Source organism: Aythya ferina, assembly GCF_964211825.1.
Source record: "Aythya ferina genome assembly, chromosome: 2".
Lineage (NCBI taxonomy): Eukaryota > Metazoa > Chordata > Aves > Anseriformes > Anatidae > Aythya > Aythya ferina.
Genome location: NC_140297.1, coordinates 39,105,841 through 39,131,141, shown reverse-complemented (window position 1 = coordinate 39,131,141; position 25,301 = coordinate 39,105,841). Strand labels below are relative to the sequence as shown.

The following is a 25,301-nucleotide window of genomic DNA, read 5'->3' as shown; positions in this document are numbered from 1 at the left end:
TTGCTTGTTCAGCAAGAATTTGCAGTAGTGCAGCCTGTTCATGCCTATTAACTGATAATATTGTGATGGGAAGATCAGTGAGACTGTGACCTCCATTTTACATCACTCAGGCCTTCTCTGCCTCCTCCTGTCACCCTCAGGCAGGTGGGCACCTTTCCTGGTGCTGCTCTCAGCATTTCAAACAGTGAGTTTTCTGAGACCACTAACATGTAGCAGATACTGATAATACAAAGCTCAAGGAGGAAGGTATTCTGGACTTGAGATTGTACAATTTAATTGCTGACTGACAAAGGTAAGAGAGGAAGAAGCAAGCTCTGGGTGGAGACAGGAATGGCATGTGTCAGAGGGAGAAGAAGGCATGTGGGACATCTGTTTTGCCACAAATCAAATCCTGGATCATTAAAACTCCATGAGTGGCATCTTCACTACTTAAAAAACAAAACAAAAACATATTGTAAAGACAAACTGCAGAAACAGAAAATAACCCCTCCTTGCTATATGAACAGCAAGCAGTACCAAGTGCCAGAGATACAAGATTTACTGAGATAATGGTATTCTCAGCCACACCAGCCCCTGGCCCACAGCCCTGTGGTCTGCCTCTGTTGTGCTGCTCTCACAAGTAGGGCAGCGGGTGGGCACAGCAGAACAGCAGGGCAGCCTCCCTTCCAGGCAGCCTCTCTTCCATAGGAGCAAGGTTGAGAGGTGACCAAACAGCTCTTTGCTGGGATACAAGGAGTAAATAAGATTCTTTACCCTTGAAAACACACGTAATCTCAAATGGTGGTTCCCTCCCCATTCTTCTCCAACTTTTTTTTTCTCCTCACTGCACCTCTATTTTTAACTCAGAACATTAAACAGTGCCAGGTTTAGGCTCCCTAAATAGGCACAAGGAAATTGCAGTGAGCTAGAAAGCTGCATTTTCTCTTTCCCTTTCTGAGAGCTTTGGCTTCTTATATTGTGATGGCAATATCTCACTGTTATCCTTAAACCCTACAGCAAAACACTTGCAAGTCTTTACTTGTTCCTGATGAGGGAGATGCAAGGAGAGAAGGAAATACAAACTAATCTTTCAATTCATAAAAAATTAACAAAGGGATTTTTTTTTAATTTCATTTTTACCATGTTTTCAGCTTGTAAAATATATGAAGTATGCACAAATAATGAATGCATACTATACACAAATCTAACATCAAGGCTGTCCTTTTAACAATTATGAGCAAAACGATTTCAACTGAAGAGTTGTAGCATATCTTGTTATTCTACATGAATTATTATATACATCATCCTGGTTATTTACAAGTTGTAATAAACTAGGACCATTTTTGTCCTCCAAAATAGTGATTTATTAACACTTACACCCACTTACAAATATATATACATCTACAGAGTGTGCAAGTGTTAAGAATTAAGTTTCCTGAGGCCAAATTAACATTTTGTTGAAAACTTTCAACTTCCTGGCTGTAATTCTAAGGGCTTTTATACACACCACATGTAAAATGGGTTTATATTTAAAAGGCTGACTGAAAACAGCTTGCCAGATTTTCTGTATATATTAGCCCTAACTCTTCTCAGACATGAATGTGTCATTACGAAGACAGCAGTGAAAAGGCTTGTGCTCAGATTCAGACTGCAAAATAAAGGAAGAGAGACAAGCTGTGCAAGCTTGTCTTCTGCTGATAGTTCAACCATACACCTACTTATTTTGCGCCACTGAATGGTGCAGCACATCTGGAGGATTTCTGATGCTCGCCTCTAGTTGAGAGAAGGACTTTCCTCTAAACTGGCCCTACATCAGATTGAGAGCTGTAGCTGCTTGCAAGTCCACCTCAGTAAGGACAATGTATAGGATGGCATCAAAAGTTGTGTTTTTTGTTGTTTTTAAATAGCTCTACTAATACTTCAGCAGGTATCACTCTCTACAGAAGAGATTTTCCTCTTTATAATTTTATATTGTTCTACCTCAGCTGCTCACAGGTATTTGGATTCTTTAAGATTCTGAAAGCCCACAGGTAATGGACAGAAGGAGTGAGAAAGAAGGAAGCATCCTTCCTAGCTGAAGTCCTTGAAGAGGCAACAGTTGCAGAGGAACTGCTTTAAGGTGTGTCTGTATCAAGTTTAAAGACAGAGTCTCAGAAAATGGACAAGGTCAAAGCAGGATGGACTTGCCACATTTCAATGCAGCTGTCAGAAATCACCACCACTAAACTACCACTGTTCGTCCTGGTGGTGGATTAGCAGGAGTTTACAAAGCCTAACGAAGTCAGAAATCTATAAAGAGATTATGATAAACCCTATAACAAGTACATTTTTTCCTATTGTTTTTCATCTGTAAATACTGAACTAAATAACCAAACTCCAGGAGCAGGTGTGTTACCCAGAGATCTAAAATCTCAAACACTGCTTGGCCCACTTGATATTTTTGCTCTTCCTTATGCTTTCTTAATGTAGAAACTGACACTTTCAAAGAGCATCCCACATTAAAAGAACATTAACATTGCTAAGCCTTGCTCTTGTGAGAAAAACAAATTACATATATGTGGACAATATTTTATTGTCTTATAAAATCTTTCTTTTTCCAGTTGACTTCTAAATTCATCACAACCAAAACTGCTGCCAATAAGTGTGATTGATTAAAGAGATATACCAATGCTACAGACCCATGCAAAATCTGAAGTTTTTTAATACTAATCTCAAATATATATATATACATATATATATATATATTAAATACAGAGCCACTACACTGCTGTGTCTGGAAAGTGATGAATAGATACAGAAAAGCTGATGAAGTACTACTTCATACTTGCAGTTTTTAACAGTGCGAAGGCACAGGGCTATGCATCAAGTCATAAGGAGGAAACAAAGAACTGACCTAGACCTGAGCAAGTATAAATCTAAATTGTTACTCATTTTATATTTCAAAACTTTTCAGTTCTTGCATTTGTTGTATTACTAATTTTTAAACATAGTTCTTACATGTTTTATGTAATTTCATATATAAACAGGGGTCCCAGTATACAGTGATGTAGTTTAGAGCTTATAAAAAAGTGAAAAGAAGACCTAATATCAGAGTGTAAATTCATTGCATATTGAACTCTTATAGAATGACATGGAAGAAAAATCACAAGACAAATCAAACCCATCTCATTTTGAACTTTGCACAGATGAGGAAGATCATCTGGAGGAGGTCACAATTGCACCTGAGAATGAGGTGTGCCGAGTGCATTTCAGTATTTTGCTCAGCATGTCAACAAGCAGTATATCCGAACCATCTTTTTTACCATAATAAAAAACACAAAGCCCTAACTTCGCTGGGCTACAATAGCTCACAAACAGAGATGGACAATGAAACACTTTTAGCTCAGAGACAGAAGCTAATTTCAAAATTGACCAAGCTTCCTAAATATTCTGAAAGACATAGGCAGAAGATTGATTATTCATTTGAGTTCTTTATCGATGATCACACTCCTACATCATATTGTGATCTCAACACCAGTCCTGGTATTCTTAAAAAAATAAAAAATCCTTCAATAAAAGCATTATCAGTTTGCCAAGATAAAAATTCCACGTGGCAGGGAGACATGGAAGACAGATTTTTTGTAGTGGACAACTATGGAAATAGGTCAGATACGTGTTTTCTGGGGCTAGTCGATGGCTATCATGGTGTGACAGCTGCAGAAATGGTTGCAGCAGAGCTTCCACTTTTATTTCTTGATCAGCTTGCTCAAACAGATTCTTCCTACAAAAAGACTGAGGAGGAACAGCAAATTCTGAATTCTTTTGCCACAGTAATTGAGGCAGACTACAAGAAAAAGGAGATGGCTTTTTCTGATAAACAGGACAACGATGAGACCAACAAGACCAATAATTACGAATGGATTCACAAAGCATACGCCAAGTCCTTCTGGAGAATGGACAGACTTTTACGACTAGGAAGGAATGAAGTTTCCAAAGTTCGCTGGAGCGGCTGCTCAGCTGTTACCTGTTTGATAGAAAGACTCAACAGCAAAAATACAGATGGTAATGAAGAAGAAAGAACACACTTTGAAACCAGAGCACATACTCCATTAACCAGGACAGCTGAGGATGTTGCTGGGTTACTGCACATTGCTAACATAGGTATGTACATCTCACATTGGATTTTTTTTCTCCACCCAATAAAGAGAGAAAAAACAAGCTAATTCAGAGGCTTACTGGCAGTAAAGATTTGGAAATACAAAGCTGCAATTGCTTTAACTTGACAGTGTGAAGGAGGCACAATAAATTCCCTTGTAATTGATACCAGCATCAGACAATAAGTACCAACCTTATTGGATGAGAACCCTCACAACGATATTTCAGTTAAGGTGGTAAATTTACTAACAGGAAAGACAATTAGGAAACACTGCATATTATGCAAGTAATCTGTGTAAAAGTAGTAACTTTTATTTATTTAAAGTCAATAGGAGGCTAAGATGTCATCATTTTAAGGGCAGGCAATCATAAACTTTATTCTAGATCTGATAAATTCCTCATGTCACTGGAACATGCTTAAAATGTTTTCTGTTCTTTTCAGTCAGACTTAAGCACCACTATATTTTGCCACAAAGATTAACAGGAAAGTGACAATGTTTTGAGATGCGTCTCTTCTTCAGGAGGCAAAAAAATCCACGTTTGGATAAAACTGATCCCATATTTTAAAAATATAGCAAATATACGCGATTCTCCACAAATCTATGGAATGCTATAAAACAACTTGAACCTGCACTGACACTGAAATATGTAACTGCAGTTGACCCCCCTTTCCTCTCCTCATTTCTCCCACTTGTTGCTATATCCATACTTTTTCTACCTTCAACAAGCATTTTTTGCTGTCACCTGCATTTCACTGTTACTTGTAATAAAACTGTAATCTAGTGCCAGATCACATTCTTGCAGGAGATGCAATCCTACCTTTAACCAAGTACAGCAGCAACTCAGATAAAAGTTGTAATGTTTTCAGATTTAACAAACGCATGTTTTCATACCAAGGAAGACACTTCCCTGCCCCCCCCCCCGCCTTTTTCTTTCAATAAGCTTGAGACATAGGATGAACGTTAAGAAAAAATATTAGAGAATTTTCCCAACTTAAGTTTTCTAGCTGTAATTACCTGCCTGCATCCTGCCCTCCCAGGTGAAATTTTATGCTGGCCTCATTTAAAGATGCTGTAAGCTCAAGCCCTGTAAATGAGGTAAGGCATGAAATTGATCAGAGATGCTTCAAGCCTTTTTGAACCACTTCTAAATGTATATTCATTTAAACTAATACATTAATTTCCCACCTGATTCATTACATTGAAGAAAAAAAGATTTGCATAAGCTTCATTTTTCACCCCAGGTATGTGTTCTTACAGCAGCATAAACATGTTCCTTCAGAAACAGATGAGGAACTGAAGAGAACGATCAGATATGCAGAGCAGGAGATGGCAGCATTGCTTTATTTCATACCATATAAATAGGTCAGCTGGTTCTTGTTGACTTTTCTGCCCTGTCTCTGGTTTGCAGATGAACTTGCATCATCCAAAAGCAAACTAGATTTTACTCTTCCTTGCAAACTGTTTCACTTATCACACCCTTTGTTAGGGTTTCAGCTGGGGGTCTTATTCTGAGGGATCAAAGGAAGTTTTAGACAATCAACTCGCTCTCCATGGAAATCATAGTAAGGGGGAGGGAACAAGAATACATTCACGCTGCAGATAACTTAAGATATTTACATTATATAATCAATAAAAAAGATATTCTTCAGTTCAATGCTGTGAGTCACCTTCTAGAGAATCTGCCTTCACATGAACTATACTTGGAGCTGTCCCCTACACTAGATAACACCAATACTTCCCAAAGAATGCAACTGTTTAAGCACTGCCTACTTACAAACACTTTTCGAAGTAGATCTGTGCCCTACTCTAGTCAGAAAATATTAATTACACCATATAAATGAACACACTGTAGCCAGCCTAGCATCTGCAAAGCAACCATCCCACTCAAGCTCTCTTTATACAAGGATCTGGTATAGTCTTATGGATACTGGGAGAAAGATACCATAGAAAACTTTGCTGTAAAATGGAACTGGATTGATAGTCATATTGCTACCTATGATTGTAGAAATAGAACAATCTCAGCTTTTTTTTTTTCCTCCCTCCCCTAGTCCTTAGCAAAATACTAATCATTGATGTAACAGCATCAAAAAAACAGTGTGCTATAACTCAAAGTATTTATTTCACTTTTAGGGAATGTGCATGCAGTTTTATGTAAAAATGGCAAGAGTTATTGCCTCTCAGAAGATCACAGCACATCTAATGTACGTGAGAGAAAACGCATACTTCGGAATGGTGGAAACATCAGCACTAATGAACTAGATGGATTAGTAGAGGGTCACCTTAAAACTACAAGGGGTCTTGGACACCATGGAGATCCAGTACTGAAAAAATCTGTTATACCTGTACCTCACAGCATCTCTGTCCCTATTGATAATACTTGCCAATTTCTTGTTTTAGCTTCTAATGGGCTTTGGGAGGTTTTGGATTACAGTCAAGTATGTGCAGTAACATTAACAACATTCACTCATTATTTGAGAATGTATGAAAACGTTCACCAAAACGGGGCCTCTCTGTATAAATGTCAGTATTTGATGACCCTCTCTGAAGAGGACTTAAGCGACTCAGAGGCTACTAATGGTCTGCAAGATGGAATAGAGATGCTGTACTCCAATATTTTTCCTAGTGGCTCAAAAGGCAACTTCACACAAAGCAAGCCAAAATGTTCTAGGAGTAGCTATTTGCAAAGTGAAGACAAAGTTCGTAAGGAAACAAATGACCACAAAAACCAAGCTGATCCAGAGCTGTCTCTCTTCAGTAATGATGAAAAAGGTCAACTGAACAGAGGGATAAAACAGTCTGATATTACACAAGGTGACTCTGAAGAACTGACACAGTCAGAGGACAGAAGAATTTGTCAATATAAGAGTTTTCAGCCACGTTCACAGAACGCAGCTCAAGAAGAAACAGACACTGACACTTTTTGTGCAACCAGTTCAAGCCACATCCATGAACAGCTGCAAAAGAATGCACTGACAATAGGATCTACAGACATGGAACAGCCTCAGAAAGATACAGAAGCACACCTATCTGACTCATGCCCACACCTGGCAGAAAAAATGGACTCCAAGATACTCTGTGACGAACCTGCAAGTTATACCAGCCAGCAACTGTTCAAGACCACGTTGCCAGTGGATTGTAAAGCCCCAACAGATTTTGAACAGGACACAAAAATGTATCTGTCTGATTGTGAATCACAAGCTGCCGGAAGAGGCTGGGTCGCCTCTGAGAGGCTCTATGAGAAAGCAGCAAGCTACATCAGTGAACAACTGGTAAAGACTGCATTAGCTGCAGGTTCAAGAGATAATATTACTATTCTGATTGTACTTCTAAGTGGATGTGATAAGATCCCTAACTACCTCAACATCTGAAAATTTATCATACGGTAAGTGGAGTTCCACAGTACATACAGCACAAGCTTACATTTAGCTGAGCCACGAAGTTACACAAAATCATTTTAACTGCTGACCAGGGAAGTTAATCATACATCTTCTCTTAAACTCTACTAATGCAATAAAAGCTTCTGAAATTCACGGTAAAAGAGAGTAATCACAATTTCTTTTTTAACCACTTTATTCAAACCTGAGCACCTCAATATAAAACTAAACACTGGTGAACTGTCATTTTCCTTGCTAAACCCAGATTACTGCAAATTTAAAATCTGCACAGGTAAGTTTCTGCTATCAGTTCAACATTTAAATAGACTAATTCATCTCTTCTGACACACTTGGTAGATTTCATATAATGAAAATAACTAAAAGAATTAGTGCAATATACTGGACAGATCAAAATAAAATGTACTTTGGAAAACAAAGTTGCAAAGTTCATTACTGACAGACAGCAGTACTTATGTTACAGATACAGGAGCATCATTTATTACTGTTCTAGCCGTAAAGGAAGAACTTAGAACCCCCTTTGATTAGAGAGGAAAAAAGTTAGCTTTAAGTAACTGTACATTCTGTATACCTTTAAGCAACTCTTAAATATTACAGAAAGTATTAAACAAATGTAGACTACAATGCAGAGTACCTATTTACAGTACATTAATATCCAAATTCAAAATCAAGTTGAATGTCCATAATTGTTAGTGCACTATTTTTTCCTTAGGGGAAAAAACAAACTGTAATGGCCAGCAATGATCAAAACAAGAAAGAAGTCACAGACACCAAGTTTGTTGTGGTTTTACTTGAAGAGCTCTTTACAGTTTGCAAAGGAAAAAAAATCCTATGTTGCAAAGTTGAATTTACTGGTTTGTACCTTCTGAACAGATTAGAAATGAAGTTAAACTTGATTTATCACTATTCGCTTTAGACAACTAACTGGGTTGATATAATTTACATACAGTGTACCAACTAAAACTCCACTTTCCTGCAAGCATAGGGTTCTTAAAATTGTTAATGCAAGTATTTGTAATTAAATTATTAAACTATGGAATGTATAACTAAACAGTAGATACCTGCAGAAACAACTGGTTGCATCAATACTGTGAATAAGTTTAATTTTTAGACCCTGTTTCTAAAACTGTTTTAAAGCACAATTGAGAATTATGAAAAGATCAAATTCTATTCATTTTAACAGTAATCAGTATTGAAGCTACAGGAACTGGCCAATTAGGTCCATCGAAAGTAGTTCTTCTATATCCCTACTGGTGAGTGATTTTTAAAACCTTTCAACTGAAGGAAGTTTATTCCGCTTCCATCACTCCTCTACTGCTGAAACATTACAGACAGTGGCAGATACATGCATGTTAAAATTTTAGGTCAAAAGGAAATTCTGTATCATAAACTTGACTATTATTGTAAGTCTCTTCGCTGTTTGGAAGCTGTATTGGGCCAGGTTAAGCACTCCAATTCCATGGTTATTAACAGTTAGGAAGCAGAAGAATATTCAGAACAGTTTAAAGCAATTGATGTTTTAGTTACTACAACATTGACTCTTGGGTTGTTGTGTGGGTTCAGTAAGGTCTACTCCTCTTCCTCGGGCAGAGTTGGCTCCTGTACTCTGTGGTTCATTCTTTGGCAATTTTTTTGCTATAAAATCAACAAGAAATAATAGGTAAAACTGAGATTGTTCTGATGTTAAATCACTTGAGTACACAAATAATCAGCACTTTATTACTCTATAAGCATATCAATATAATCACTATAAAATCTGATTTGATTCAGCATTTTGGTAATAAAAGAAGTTAAGACACTTAACTTCTTAATGATTAACTACCTTATCTGAGATTTAGAAGTGAAATGCTTTAGTACCTTGAGCAGTAAAAAGTATTTGCCCAGGTATTCAATGCCAGTAAACAATGACTCTTGCTTTAAGATCAGGATGTTAGGGCTAAAAGATACAGAAAGACTGAAAAGTGATAAAACAGACAGAAATTGGTCAACCTACTGCCCAGATAACTAGACAGAGTAAGTATTGCTTACAACGTAAGAAGTAATCCTCAGCACTAGACCAAGTTATGTTCCCTCTTCTCCTGATACACCCACCCCCAAGCTGTACCCTATCTTCTGTTCTTAGGAGTCAGCTGACTGTGCCAACTTCTTTTCTGTCCTTGTAGCTCAAGTGCACCTTCCCAATTAGTCATGAAAAGTATCACTGACAAGCACTACCCTTATGAGCAGCAGGTCTTTCTAGCTTTCTGTCAGAAAATTGCTAAGTTTTACTTGGGAGGACTTAAATGGGGCTGTTTTGCCCATGTTATCAGGACCCAATCACCATCCCTGTTCTATAATTTGGCTGTGGCCAGCTTTTTAAAGAACAACTTTTTCCTAAAAGTAATGAAATACAACTACAAGAACGGGCAGCAAGAATAAAGTTAGCACATCAAGTGAGATAAACTCAGTTGACAGAACGCAAAAGTTCATGTGATATTAAGCTGCAGAGACAGTATGCAGACATGGCATCAGTAGAAAAATGCCTTCACAACACAGCAGCATTAGATTCCAGCTTCCAGATTCAATTATCACTGTCTCATAAGAGATATGTTACTCTAAGTTCCACACCTTCCCAAGGCATCTGCACAAACTGTAACATTACAAGGCACATTTATATATTCGCTCTTACATTCCTATACTAATTTGTTAAACAAATCCTAGGTACATTTTATGATTAAGATGAAGTATTTGAAACTTTCAGTGGTTAAGTATACCACGAGAAAGGCATACTTGGCTTCCTTTTTTGTCTGCAGTTGCAACTACATCTACATTTTGCTCAAATTTGAAGCAGTACCATCAATTGCGGAGTCAAGACAGTTATATGAATCTTGCTGACAGAATTAAAGTTATTGTAACATTGCTTAGCTATTACAAGTTAATCCAAATGTTTAGATGCTTGACAGAAGACCTCTGCAAACATGCTTCAAGTAAATTGTTCTGACATATCAGCAGGAGCTGAAGGGGACTAAGGAAACTTCAGTAACACAAAAAAATTATTTACATGGATAACTGAAGGAGCTTGTGAGTATACAAATCTCAAGAAAACAATTCCCTTAAATTCTCAGTATGTTCATAAACTCACCAATTGCCATAAATATTTCATTTACATTCATAGATGTTTTGGCAGATGTCTCCATGAACAATAAACTGTTGTCATCTGCATAAGCCTGTGCTTCCTGAAAGATAAAATAAGAATCATAGAATAATTAAGTTTGGAAAAGACCTCCAAGATCCTGGTCCAACTGTCCCCCTGCCACCAATATTACCCACTAAACCATAAACCACGTCCCTTTCTTTAAACACCCCAAGGGACGGTGACACCACCATCTCCCTGGGAAACCTGTTCCAACCTCTCTCTGAGAAGAAATTTATCCTAATCTCCAGCCTGCACACCCCTCCCCTCCCCCCAGTGCAGCTTGAATACATTCCCTCTTGTCCTAACACTAGTTATTTGCGAGAAAAGGCTGACCCCCAACTCGCCACAACTTCCTTATCAGTGGATGTAGAAAGAATGCATTAGTTAATTTTAAAAACGAAAAACTAAACTCAGTTATTACACTGTACTTTTACTTCTAATAAGGGACAATTTCTATTCCGTTTTGAAAGAAGGTTTGTTGAAACACGACAAATTTATTCATTAGCTACGAAGAAGTTATGACTCCATCAAGCAGTTAAGCATTTAGAAATGCAATCTTAAAAAACCCTACTTGTCTTAAAAATATCCCAGACTAAACCTACCACAAAACATAATACTAGAAGTATTTATTAAAAAGACAGCCCTCATTCAAGAAACTAGCTGTGATAGCAAGAATGAATAAGCTCTTCACATTTGATGGCCCATCTTAGAAGTCTCTTACCACCCCTAGAAAAAAACGTAGTTTCTGAAGCATCTTGAATCTTTCAGCTGAGGCAGATTGATCAGAACAGTTTCATTAACCTGACAGAAATTCACTATAATAAAACAAGTTTGAAATGTCAAGTGTCTTGCCACGTTATCTCTTTCTCTAGTCTGATTTTCATCTACTCACTCTGTACTTCAGTTCCCTATTTTTGCCACTTCCTGTTAGCCAGTTCAACTATGAATCCCTAGCGTCTTTTCATTATGTAATTGCCTTTGAATTCATCATGATATCTGTAAAAAGCCAAACTAGAATGCCTATGAAGAAAAAAGAAAAAAAACATCTGCAGGCTTCTATATTCAACTAAGTAAAATCTGTTAAGACGCAAGTAGCTGTATCTGAAGTAACACATTGACCAATACCTAGAAATCTGCATTGTGTCATGCAGTTAGAAAAGGCTATCAAGCCCATGAGAAGACGACGAATCCATGTTAACAAAAAAACCCTAACATTCAAAAAATATTAAGAATGCAACTGTAAGAACAAAAAACAGTAAAGGTAGTTCTACGTTGGTAACTAAATTTGATTAGTTTTTTTTTTTTTTTTGACAGTACACATATATGATTTGTTACATACCACAATTTTTCACTGATTTTTTTTCATGATTTAGTCTTATGGTACAATTGACATGGAAGCATAAAATTAGAAAACCTAAATGTTAAACTCTGGCCAAAAAAAACAAAACTAAAATTGCTGCTAATCTTCATTAATAATAATTCTAAAGTTACGAAACAATTCATTACTGTACACAGCAGTATCTCACACAATGACACCAAATAAGGATTAAAACAGTAAGAGAATTAATGACTAATAAATATGATCTTAAGAAAATTGGTTCAAATTCAACCAGCCATGAATAAAACAGAACATCTCTAGTGAGTTTTTATTTGCTTTGGAAGCCATTTTCTGATGGCTTAGTTAAACTTTTTAGAAAACAAATATGGAAGAGAGCACAGCTATAACAAAAAAGAATACCATGGAAAGCACAATTAGAAGTTGAAACACTGCTTCAATGATATGCCTTAAACAAGTTAAGTGTGTCAATCACCTTTATATCATACAATAATCAAAATTCCCCCGCTGACAAGCCACAGAGAATTGTTTTGCACATAGAGTTTGTTCCTAATCTCATCCATTGACACTCTATTTACTGGTGATTTTAGACAGAAGGCAGGAGAATAGAAATTCAACTACCCCTTAAAGATATGTAGATAAATTAGTTATTCCTCAAAAATTAAACTTTACTTATTCAGAAGAATAAGTAATAAAAATAAATAAGTAAATAAGAATAAGAATTGGTACATATCACTCGTACAGAAATAAGACTTTCCAATAGCATGTAGAATTCAATTAGTCTCAGCTGATGCTTATATTTAACAGCATGACCTCCGTAACAACTAGCTAGCCTATGCAAATAAGCTTCTCAGTAGACTTATTTACTTTCCACTCCAACAAAATGCTATTTCTATAAACAGAAGTTACATACATACCTGAAAATCCACAGCTCTTTTGTTAGCTAGATCAGCTTTGTTTCCTGCTAAAGCTATTACAATGTTAGGACTTGCTTGTCGCTGAAGTTCCTTGACCCAATTTTTCGCTCTGGCAAAGGACTCCTGTAAATGATTGCAAAATGATGTAACTTGAGTATTATCATCCTTTTGTACTCACCCATTATCCTAATCTGTTATCTCTACTTCCAGTGAAATGCCAATTGATGCAAGGCTACCACCTTTGTCCAAATTGGCAAACTCCAATCTGCCAACAGTCTAACACTTTTTTTTTTTTTTTTTTTTAAAAAAGATACATTCCTAGCTTAGTTCTAAAATATGCTTAGATGGGACAATGCTGAAAAAGTAAGTAAAGATAGGAAGATTTATGTAGCCCAAGTAAGGAAAGCCAGAAAATAGGAATTTTAATTCCTCCTCTGAAAGAATCAAGTTTATGAATATATTTGAAGAGTCTCAAATATTTTCTAACTAACAAGCACTGGCTAATACAACATAAGGATGCCAGGTTTTTGAGGGTTTCATTTTTTTAAGTCTCTTTTTACCAAAAGCAAATGAAGCTTATCTGATCTAAGTCCAGATAAAAAGAAATCAAATAATGTGAGGTTATGGTCTCAATGGTTTGTGCTGCCTTTCCAATCCTTACATATTACTTGCCAGAATAATACATTAAAACTTTTTCCACCATCACAAATAAATTGTCACTAGCATTGTGGTGAGTGTAACAGTTCGAGTCAGATGAAGTGAAGTAAAAGTGGGTTTAAAAAACCTCTGCAAGTGATTTTTTTTTAATTTAAAAATGCTAGAAATGGTCTTTTGGCAAGAAAAATTTCCAGACACAATTTAACATTACATAGCCCAACATTACATGATCAACTGATACAGACAAGTCAGTTAAAAAAACAAAGACAAACTCAAGACCACTGAACTTCCAGATCCCTCTCATACCTCTTTATATTGTACTTACCTCATTTGTAATGTCGTATACAACTATAGCTGCTTGTGCTCCTCTGTAGTACATGGGTGCTAAACTGTGATACCGCTCTTGCCCAGCTGTATCCCAAATTTCAAATTTTACCGTTGTATCATCAAGACACACAGTCTGTGTTAGAAAAGCAGCTACAAAAAAGATAGAGGTGCTGAAACCAGAAACCTGCTTCTATCTACATATTCATATAAAATTATATTACTCACAGAGATGCATCAGGCATGATTTCCTTGACAGTTCAAGCCTATTATTAAAATATAACAGGTCTGAAGCTGGTAGATTGGAACTGATCAACAGAGAACAGTTCCTTAAACAACCAGTCTTTCTTCACACTAAAGACATAAGAAAGCAATAATTGGAAATTTTTTTTTTTCTAATAGCAAATCTGAGTAACCATGACTTCTCTCACATCTACTAGTAATATTTCATCTTGATACAACAGACAGCACTCCTTCATGATATACTCCAACAGCTCAGATATTTACAGTTCTACACTCCATTTACATTATTTGAATAGCATGTTAAAGCCTTGATTTGCAGCTCCTGGCAACTCCACCTTTGCTAATGATTGTGGAAACAAATCACTTCTCAGAAGTCCTTGTTCGTAAAGCAGCCATACAGGTGCATTTTTCACCAAGCCACCTCAAGAACTGCTTTCAAAGCACAATTTTCACAGCCTTCAGTTTTAGGGAAACTTATATCCATTGCCACTACAGCTGAATATATCTGCATACCTAAAAGCTGGATCTATCATTGCCCCTAAATAATGATCTTCTATTTACAGAAAACACTATGTAATTGATAGCAACTCTTCAAGCAGTTACTCCTAGCAGTATTTTCCATTCAGATTACAGTTACATATTACAAATACAAGGGTGAATACACATATGCTACAGAAACCACATTAACAAAATTAAGCTCAACAAAACACTAAGGGAAGCCCCCTAGTTGGCAGGAACAGTGGACTCATCAGTGACCAAACTCAGTTTAAACCAAACACCTGAAGTGGCACAGACCAACAGATGTTAGCCTGTCCCAATTACTCCAAGACATTGTAGCCTATGAACCACTCCTGAACTGCTGCAACTTTTGACTAACTTATTACAGTAAAACAAAAGCAAGTCAACCTTGCTCCACAAAGGACACAGTAACTACCATAGCAAAGCTGACCTGTCAGTGGTCAGATGTTCCTGCTTCAGGGGTATTAGCATCCACTGGAGATGAGCAAGCAGGTTGGAGAAGGGAAGGTTTTGATGTTCCAATGTTAAATCACTAAGTTTCTAAGGGCTAAATATCCAAGCACTGGTAAAACAGGCTCCGCTTGGTAGCTCCCCAAGCAGCCTAGAACCAGAAGACAGACCAAAAAAACCACAAAACACTCTGCACCATACTAAGGGTTTCCTCCTCAACCAGCTTAAGGTTATATTTCTCCAAGACAGAGACAGGAATACTAAATGAGTGAAATTTGACATTCTTACAGATATTCTCTTCAACATAAGAATGTACTTACACTCCATAAATGAAGGGATATATTCAGGAAGAGAATTAAAACAATGGTTTTATTCTGGGCCACCCTCTTGCTTTTGTTGAAAGGAAGCTTTCAACCACAACAAAAAAAATTAATTTCAGCAAACAAGGTACCTTTCTTCTGTATTGCAAGGCCATACATAATTGATAATCAACCGTGTTAAGGATGATAGACTTTCAAGATAATTAACATCAATACTTTTATCTTAAGCAACTAACAGGCACTGCTGCACTAGTCTGAAGTAGAGAAGTCCAGTTATCAAACATGACCACCGTCCAACATGTCTGCCTTGAACTGCACTCTTTCAGAAGTTCTTATTCAGACTCTCAATGCACATAATCCTCCCTTTGTTAGAAGCCCCTTCTGTATACAAAGAAAACTACGCCTAAAGCAAATACAGGCTACAGTTGCACAGCTTTCTCTACAGAAAACTTTCAGAATCCCAATGCTGATGCACTTAATATTTCTCAGCTGTATTATACAGCATTTCCTTGCTTCTGTTTAGCGCAGAAGAGGAGTAAGTTAATATAAAATTACATTAACGTGCACATATTTCAGCTTGGAGTTAAGTCTTCTTTAACCTTTGTATAGCTTTTAAACAGTTAAATAGAATTTGAGTTCTCTCTAATTCTACCAAGACTCTGAAAGAAGAGAAAACAAAAAAGAGGTTAAATGAATTAAACATTACTGAACTTTAACAATGAATTTCACTGAATTTAGTGTTGTTTATTTTTTCATTTTAAAAAAGCAGATATAGTGAATTAGCTTGTCAATGTATCACTGGGAATGTTCTCTATATTATCACATAACATATATAATAATGCATAAATCTTCGACACTAACACCTATCCCAAAACCATTATAATAAGTACAAAGACAAAAATGAGCATTAGTAAGGTGTTAAAGGAGAAAAAAGTGGTTCTCCATTTATGCTGACAGATATACAAAATAAATACATCTAACACCTAGAAACAGGGTAAAAAGGTGATGTAGTGAGATTTAGCTTATCTTCACTTTTGTAAGCTTAGTAGATTTTTAAGTTTTGTCAACTGTTCATATGTAAAGACATGGATGACTAGAAGGGCTTGCCATAAATATAGTGAAACAACCTGATTCATGCAAGCAGCAGAAGGGGCTACAGGACAATACTAATCAATCCATATCTTGTTTTAGTCCGTATGCCATTATACTGTTTTAAGAATGTGTTTAAGTTTATTCAAGGAAGCTCAGTAAGCACAAACAATTTCAATACGCAAGCTAGCAGAAGAAAATGGGGGGAAAAATGAAAACGTGTCATAGTTAAACTGAATTTTTTTTTTTGACTTCTTACAGTCAACACAAAATTTTTCTCATGTCACAAAACGTAAAAATAGTATATTAAATCTCATGATTAATGACAAAGGAAGTGCATGCAGACATAGCAAGTTCTCCCAATTCAAAAGCAGAGCCAGGCTGCATAAATACCACCACAACCCTGTGAAAAAAATGCATACAGCATGATTAAAAGAGACACACACACACCTACAAACAAAATTCAACATGAAGTCCACTTCTCAGAACTATGCAGTTCAAGCATGTTTACTTTCTCCACTTTGACATACATGTTTCCTACAGCCCCGTGCCAACTACAGTTTTCATCTTACTAAGTTACAGTTCTCAAATAGAGAGATGTAGGGCTCAGATTTGATCCTTGCTGTCAATGACCCATTCTCAAAGTGCCATCACATTCAAGGTTATCAATGCCAAGAACATAAATTCAATGTGAAATAAATAAAAAAGGTAAATTTTCTCACCTCCAATTGTACTTTCTTGAAACTCATGAAACTGTCCTTTTACAAAACGAAGCACCAAACTTGATTTACCAACTGCAGACTCTCCTAGAAGTACTAATTTGAATTGGCAAATTTTATTTCCAGCATTTGGCCCATTGGGTCTTGTTGCTCCTCGATTAGCCATGCCCAAACTAGAAAGAAGTCCTTTGTTTCAAGTTCTTGAAAGCAAGTCCAGGATTCAGAACTCAGGGGTGCTTCTGCTGGTAACAGCCTGGTTATGAAAAGACAGTGGGTGGTGTTAGCAAACAAGAAAAATCTAATTCACCAATGCACCATGGATTACATATGATTTATTTTACTAATTCTAAGTAATACTCAGAAGTCAGTAACAATAAAGAATGCAAAAAAAAAAAATTGAGGAGACTTATGGAAATCCCAATCACCGCATCAAGTTCTCTGCAAGTACACTTTATCAATTCATATTTATAATTTATAACAAATGCAGTTTCCTTATATAATGCTTTGTACATCAAGATCTGTACTTTTTAATGCCTTTCCTAGTTAAAAATGTACTTTTAGAAATAAAACCACAAAGCCTTGCACATGTAGAAAAATTTAGTCTTTTGACCACTAAGAAATCCAGATCACTTTGTGCAAGCCAGAGAATTACCAAATGGTAATAAACTGAAATTTCCAGATCTAATTTCTACATCCTAGCCAATCGATACATATAAGAGACCTTTGTTAAGAAGATGTGTTAACAGTGTATTCCTTGGTATATCTACTCTTCTTGTAAGCTTCTTCAAAAAAAAAAAAAAAAAAATCACAATGTTTATTCATATGGACAGAGAAGCCTTTAGTCTCTGTTATTCTCACTTCCAAGCCAAACACACACGGTTTTACACACTTAATAGTGGAGATTAGCGTCTACATGTGAAAAGATTTAACGTATGAAAGACTGGAATAATATTTTCTATATTCCCTTTCTTCTTACTTCCCAAAACAAAATTCCAAGCAAGTCTGCAGGAAGAATACCCAAGTGATGGTTACTCAACTCTCAGGAAAAAAAAAGAAAAAGCTTGGCCTACAAGCCTAAAAACCCCCTTGGCCTACAACTTTGTCCTACTGCAGATGGTTACATATTTGAATTAGATACACATGTTGAAGATACAGTTTTTCTAGCATCTAGGATACAAACAAGTTAGTTTAGAGAATATTCTCCAAGTGAAGAGAATGGTTTTAATACTGCAAAATGAAGCAAATTTACTACCTTCAAAAAAAGTCTTGCTCTTTCTTTGTTATGGTAAAGCTACTACAATTTGAACCAAGTAGTAGCCTTAGCTATCTTCCCATTTCAAAACATCAAGGACAGCTAAAATAATCATATAGCAGGCAGCTGAGGATTCCAGTTTGCTATACACCTGCCTCAGACAATAAGCCTTCATTCTCCTTCCTAACTCTCCTTCTGTAAACTCAGGACAATTTCTGAACAGACTGCTTCACAGCTCTAGCAGAACCCCATCCTCCACTAAATACTCCCTTATACTCAAGTTTCACAAGCATTATGTAAGAAATCAAAGCATTGGATAAAAGTGGATCAGTAACAAGGAGTTAATCTCTCCCAAATTACGTACAAGAGGAAGCAGCAAGGCATGGCCAACAAATAGGTAGCCCAGAATCCTGTTAGTGATTTGTTTATCTTTTCCTTTGGAAAAGTGATGAAAACAATTAAGTATTTTCTGTTTTAAAAATGCAACAACTGTTTGCACTGTAGCATTCTAGTATGTTTAGGTAACTATGAAATAATTTTAAATCTTTACTCTTAATTTATGTTTTCTAGACTCTGGAGCATTAAGACATAAGGGCTAAATCCAGTGACCAACTATTTATCTTTTAACTATTTATCTAATTTAACTATTTATCTTACACTTACAAAGCAGTTTTTACTACCCCTTGCAAAACTCTTTCAGGACCTAGAGATGAAAGAAGTTGTCAAGGCAAATACTGAATTTTTATGAATGTTCAACCAGAAATCTTCAAAGTTCACACACCTCTCCCTCCTTTATCAGAAATCATTCTGGACACTCAGGTATTGTGCAAAAATAACCACTTGTCAAGCTGACAGACATCACACTACTTCCAAGGCCATTGAGTCCTGAAAACATACTGCAAACATTCTTCATTCAATAGGTGCATCCATATGTCTAGTAACTTAACCATAAAACCTACCTACCACAGTTGTACCACACAGTTCTTACGAACTTAGGATAAAAAAAAAAAAAAAGACTAAAAATCTGACAGAGAATACCCAACTGCCTTCAATATATAAGAGTCACTATCATCTTCTATAGGAATGCATGGAAGTCATCATCTTTTAAAGTTTCAAATTATATTGAAATTGTTCAGTAAATTCAAAATCATCATACAAACGTGAAAAATGAGGAATACTTCCTTAATCTGAAGAGACATGGCCCACGTATGACATAGCCATTACAGAATGATGTTGAACTTTCTTTTTAGACTGGTGTGCTGAATGTACTAGGAAATAGGATGTAAAAGTAGACTTCAATACTACAGACCCCACATATGCTCCAAGCCTCAGGCCACACTTATTTTCCAGTTCTTTAAGTCGTCTGTAAAATACTGGCTTTGAGAACCAAAAAAAAGCACCACACAGAAGACAGGAACACTACTTTCAGTACCCTACAAACACAAGTTTAATTCTTTTTTGACAAATTGCTTTCAAGGCAACTCTGAACACTTTCTTCAAGAGCTCGGCAGCTGTACCTATTTCTTACTCTTAGCTTGAGTCAAAGTCTCCAAGAACAGATCCCACCAAACTGCCCCCATTCAACCCTGCCCCTGCTAGCTTTGTGTACCGAGTAAATTTTGTCATCTACTGATGTGTTTGGAATACCTGAAAAAAGACAACCTTAAGACATTTTCATTCATCTACACAAAAAGAAGTATACAACAGTTTCACTTAAACCAACTTCTTAAACTGGTACATATGGATGTGAAGTTACTTTTATGTAAGAATCTGCTGAGGAAAATACTATGAAAATTTTTAAGTGTGTACATCCTCATATGAATAGAAATGGAACAGATTGTCCTACTTGTATGGAGTTTAATGCGAGAACTCCATCATATACTATCAGGCAAGGACCATTTTGCAGTCATGGGTACTACAAATATATAGCTCCTTCTGGGGAGTAGGAACTTCCACTCTTCTCCTGAATATCCCCAGTGGGATAGCATCTCCGTGATGAAATGTCAGAATAACAAAGTTTACAGCATACAGTTAGGAACGTACTTCTGTTACCAAGTATTCCTACTAAGCAATTTACCAGATGCTGTGTACTCCCATCCCTTCAGAAATTTCTATTCTGCTAGGTAATCCTTCCTTGTTAATGATTTTTATTTATTGGAAGGAGAGAAGAATCATAATTATATTCATAGAACTTCCCATAAAATTTCTTATGTTTGAGTCTGTGAGCAGAATTCCATCAGTCCTAACCAATATCTACAAACTCACAACTTAATGGAATAATTCACAGCTATTTAAGTGTTCATACCAGTGCCTATTTTAAACAACAAGAAAGCTGATAGAGACTAATAGAGAAGTATCAAAATAACACTTGTGTCAAAAGCCAACCTACTAAAGGGATTAAGACAGCTAACACCGTTCCTACAATGAATGCGATTAAGTGCATAATCAAACACAAAGACCACAAGAAAAAAAATGATAGATTTAAAACTGGAACATTCAACCACTTGAAAAGACATCGCATTTCAAAGCAAATAACATTTCTTATCATAAGTAATATTGTAGTAATTTCTAATTCATGAACAGAGGAAGACTGGTGTAACAGGGAGTTTGCAGACATTATCTAATTTCTTTATAATGACTACCTTCACTGTTTTAAAAAAAACAGTATGTAGATCAAGTTATTTATTAAGCACTCACACTAATAAAGTTTTCTATTATTCCCTTCCAGGGTTGACAGAATTAACATGGCATCTTACTGCAACATTCAAGATAGCCGTGCATGTCACTATCTAAATATTTGTTGTATTTAAAACAGTTTATACTGAAACATAGCGAGACAGTAAAGTTACAGAACTGAACCAACAGTGGCTGCAAGAAGATCATGGCTTTCCAATTAAATGTAATAGCCATCTCATCAGCTCATATGAATGAAGTATAGTACTGATTGCTTTGTGATAAACTGGTTTATCATACAGGAAACATAAGCAATGATGACTGTACTATCATTGTTTCTAGTCACCTTACTTTAGCTAGTATTTACCTTTTACTGACATCTCTTATTACAGGATAAAAATACCATCTAGGTAGGCCATCTATCCTGCCTGCAACGCTGAGAAATCACCACCAAATTAGAAAAAAAAAAATGAAGATGCCATGCTTTTTATTCAGTCTTAATAGTGTGTGGAAGGAGCTCTGTAATTTCAGTTTAGCTAGCAGTTCAGCCTGGGGATGGAAGACAGACCATGAAAGAGACAAAGGTAGGGAAAAAAAAACATGGAAAACGTTGAGAGAATAATGGCCTTTTACGGGCCTATTGTTTGGAGCAACATTTTGATAGTCCTTAAACAATTCAGCTCTCCTGGAAAACGCATAAGGACAGAGGCACGATGCCTTCATCCCCAGCTAAGCCGCAGGCAGCGCACACGCCGTACACCAGGCCCGCCGGTGTCCCCGGGATGGCGACGCGCTGTCTTCGCCTTCCCACCTCACCCATCGCCCCCTTCTCCATGCACAAGCGAAAGGGAAAGCGGGGGCCCTACCACCCCACCTCCCGCCGCACACCGCCCGAGGGCCTGGCGGGACACGACCCTGCCCTGGCAGGCAGCCCGCGGCCGAGGAGCCCCCTCCCCGCCCCTCGGGGCCCTGCCGCCGCCTCCCCTCCCCCGCGGCTCCCTTCCAGGCACGGGAATAAGGGGAAGTGGGAGAACCGGGGGCGCCATTTTGAGGCGGCGAGGCGCCTCCGACACAGCGGCCTCCGCAGGCCCGCACCTCAGCGGCCCGGCCGCCCCGCGGCTCCTCACGGCGGCGGGGGGGGGGGGGGGGGGGCGCCCTCGGAGTCCAGCCCAGCCCAGCCCAGCCCAGCCCAGCCCAGCCCGGCCTGCCCCACCTCACCCGGCCACACACGGCGTCTGTCCGCCCGTCCCTCTGTCCCTCTGTCCGTCCGGCCGGGCTGCAGGAGGAGGAGGGCGCGAGGAGGGCAGGGGGAGGCGGCCCCGCGGTGGGGGCGAGGGGCGGGGGCGCAGCCGGGCCTCACCCAGAGGCCGCCGCCGACTTCCGCCGCCTCCTGCGCCCCGACCCAAACACCCGCACGCACACACACACGCACACGTATTTCCGCCGCCGCCTCCACGTCACGGCCCGCACGCCGCGTGCGCTTCCGGCTCGCGGCGCGTGCCGTGGCCCCGCCCTCCCCTCTCTCCCCCCCTCCCCCTTCCTCCATTTTCTCGCCCCCTCCCCGCTCAGGGGCTGGGCACGCCCCGGCCCTGCCTCCCCGCCAGCGGGGGCGTCCCTCAGCCCAACGGGGAATTCAGCTCCTCTAAACTGAGCCCTCCGCAGTAAAGCCTCACGAATCGCCTCAGTATCGAGTGCCAACGCAGCACGTCTCCCCTGCTAGTAGCAGGCACGCCCTGCTCTACAAGGCACTGGGCACAGTCATCCACGTTCCGTGCCACTGGGGCGTCGTGGCAGCCCCACGTGCCTGTCCAGTGTCTAGCCCAAGAGGAATGTGGAAAGGTTAGGAGGTGATGCCTGTAGGAATGGCAAAAATGACTGGAAGACCTGCCTCACAGCAGAAGAGGCGAAGACCTGCTGACCCCGTAAAAAAAGAAGGGTGTGGGTGGCGTGGTGCCACGTGTGGGACCGAGAAGTGGTCCGTGTTAGAAGCAAAACAGCAGCAAGAAATATTCCTCAATCAACTATATTCAACGAAAGCCAACCGTGAGATCTTGAAGGAAATTCAAAGCAGAATCCATAAGATGTTTAACATCAAAAATTGTACCCATGATTAAGTATCATTAAACGAAAGTTGCCTAGATAATCCATCGCTGGAATATTGAATCAAAATTTGATACTGTTGTCCTCTTAAAATACACTTCAGTTCAACAACATGAGAAAAGGTTATTTCCATCCTAGCCAGATCCAGCTTGCACAAAAACATCTTTAGATGAAAACAAATTAAAATATTACACAGTAAATCTTTAGAATGACGTGAACTTAAATAGAATTTAGAGAGCAAATACTTATGTGGCTGCAGGTGCCTGCTGGATAACCCTATGACTGTAACACAGAGCTACAGTCTCCCTCCTGCTCTATGAAACTCCAAATCACTCACAGCTGGTTGAAACTGACAGCAGGAATTGCTGTCAACCAGCTGGTCAGAAAACAGCAGAGGTTCACTGTGAATGTATGAAATAGAGGCAGGAGAGCATGCAGCAGTAATTAAATGAGTAAGTTTCATTTACCATATTTCAGGCTCAGTGAGTCCGTGAATGTTAGCAGTGAAGATGAGTTTCTTCTGTTGTAGTCTGGATTAATAGCCATGTAACAAAAGGCCTGAAATCACCAGGATAGCCATTCCAGTGATCATGTTTTCATATTTTTTGACATCTAGGGTCATATGTCATTGTTAAACTAAAGTGAAACTTTGGGAGATGTTAAAAAATATGTAAGTAGATCATGATTTCACCAGATGGAGTTCTGTATTTTTCAGCATTTCTCATAGAATTTAATAATATGTTCTGTTCGATCTCTTTGTATTTAAATCTAAATATAGATGTGTAATAATAAATGAGGCTGTCTTTAGAAGATGTGCATAATCTCTTTATTCTGTTTGAATTTTCTTCTTGGTTTCACTTCTCCATTTTTTTTTCCCTTCATGCATCCATCTGTTCCAATATCCTCCTTTTTGTCTTTCCTCTATCGCTATTTGTGTGCATTTTCTTTAATCATATCATCCATTGGTTTGGCCATATCATAGCATATAGAATGTGTGCAGCACACAAACAGCCATATTTTTCTATCTGTAAATGAGTTGAATAAAAGCAAATAAACTGAAAGTAACCATGCACTAACAACAGTGAGGGATATCAGCACAGTTAGTGTCCATCAAGAGTTTCACAAAACTTAAAGCATTTTACATCAAATTCTCTGGTCTTCAGAGACTTCAAAGAATTTACAAACTTAGAGTACTGTGATGGCCATCTCCGTCAGGAGCACAGAATGAGAACTGTGTTGCAGAACTTTGGCTCTTTGTGCTTCATAAAGAAAGTGAAATACACATTTTATGTGGTTTCCATTCCTTTGTTTCAGCCAGTGCAAGATGGCACTGTACTGCGGGTATTGGATGTCAGCAAACGTCCAAACATCCATAGCAGTAACGTTCAGATGACAAACACTATTTATCAAGAAGTACTTCTGTAGAAAGGAATATTTTTCAACTTTCTTTTAAAACAGTTCCCTGGAGATCAGATTTTTTTTTTTTTTCCTTAACACAGGAGATGACAACTTCACACTGAAGCTAATTTGACTCAAGAAAGATTTAATCTTTTTTCCCTAAAAAGGAGTATATTTTTTTTTGTTAATTTGTTAGCTTGTCTTTAAAAATTATAGATCTTTCCTACCCTGCAAGTGTTCTTCCTACACACCAATTAACTTTCAATCTATGAAAGTATGAATGTGACACTGATTCCTAAAATAAGCAGAATTACAGGGAGAAGGGGCACCCCTTTTATTGGATACATCTGAATAAATTTTGAGTTCACGGTTTGTATCTGCATAATGAATGAAAATACAGGTTAAAAAACAAACGAAACACACTTTAAAAAAATATCTTTCTCCTATTGTGTATCTACTCATAATTTACAGCATATTATGCAGAGAATGCGCTCAAACTGGCTTCTACCAGGATGAATCTTGAGTTAATTTCATATGAAAGCAAACTGTCTCCATATTCATCTAGTACTATTTTGGTTACCTCAAGGTTCACATTTTAAAGAACCTTGAATACGTTTCCTAA

General features: G+C 38.0%; 2 protein-coding genes across 2 annotated transcripts; one reads left to right on the top strand and one right to left on the bottom strand.

Moving 5' to 3' along the window:
* The first annotated feature begins 100 nt into the window (after window positions 1-100).
* PP2D1 (protein phosphatase 2C like domain containing 1) lies at window positions 101-8,623 on the top strand. The gene is given in 3 exon segments (XM_084509517.1): window positions 101-3,208; window positions 3,210-4,119; window positions 6,246-8,623. Coding segments are annotated over 3 exon segments (2,247 nt in total). The 5' UTR covers window positions 101-3,109; the 3' UTR covers window positions 7,484-8,623.
* RAB5A (RAB5A, member RAS oncogene family) lies at window positions 7,668-22,680 on the bottom strand. Its single transcript, XM_084509518.1, has 6 exons — window positions 22,400-22,680; window positions 17,260-17,509; window positions 13,918-14,069; window positions 12,936-13,058; window positions 10,629-10,722; window positions 7,668-9,142 (listed from the first exon to the last, which is right to left on the bottom strand). Exons 2-6 carry the CDS (start codon window positions 17,420-17,422, stop codon window positions 9,027-9,029), a joined length of 648 nt encoding a protein of 215 aa, XP_084365644.1. The 5' UTR covers window positions 17,423-17,509; window positions 22,400-22,680; the 3' UTR covers window positions 7,668-9,026.
* Window positions 22,681-25,301: the final 2,621 nt, after the last annotated feature.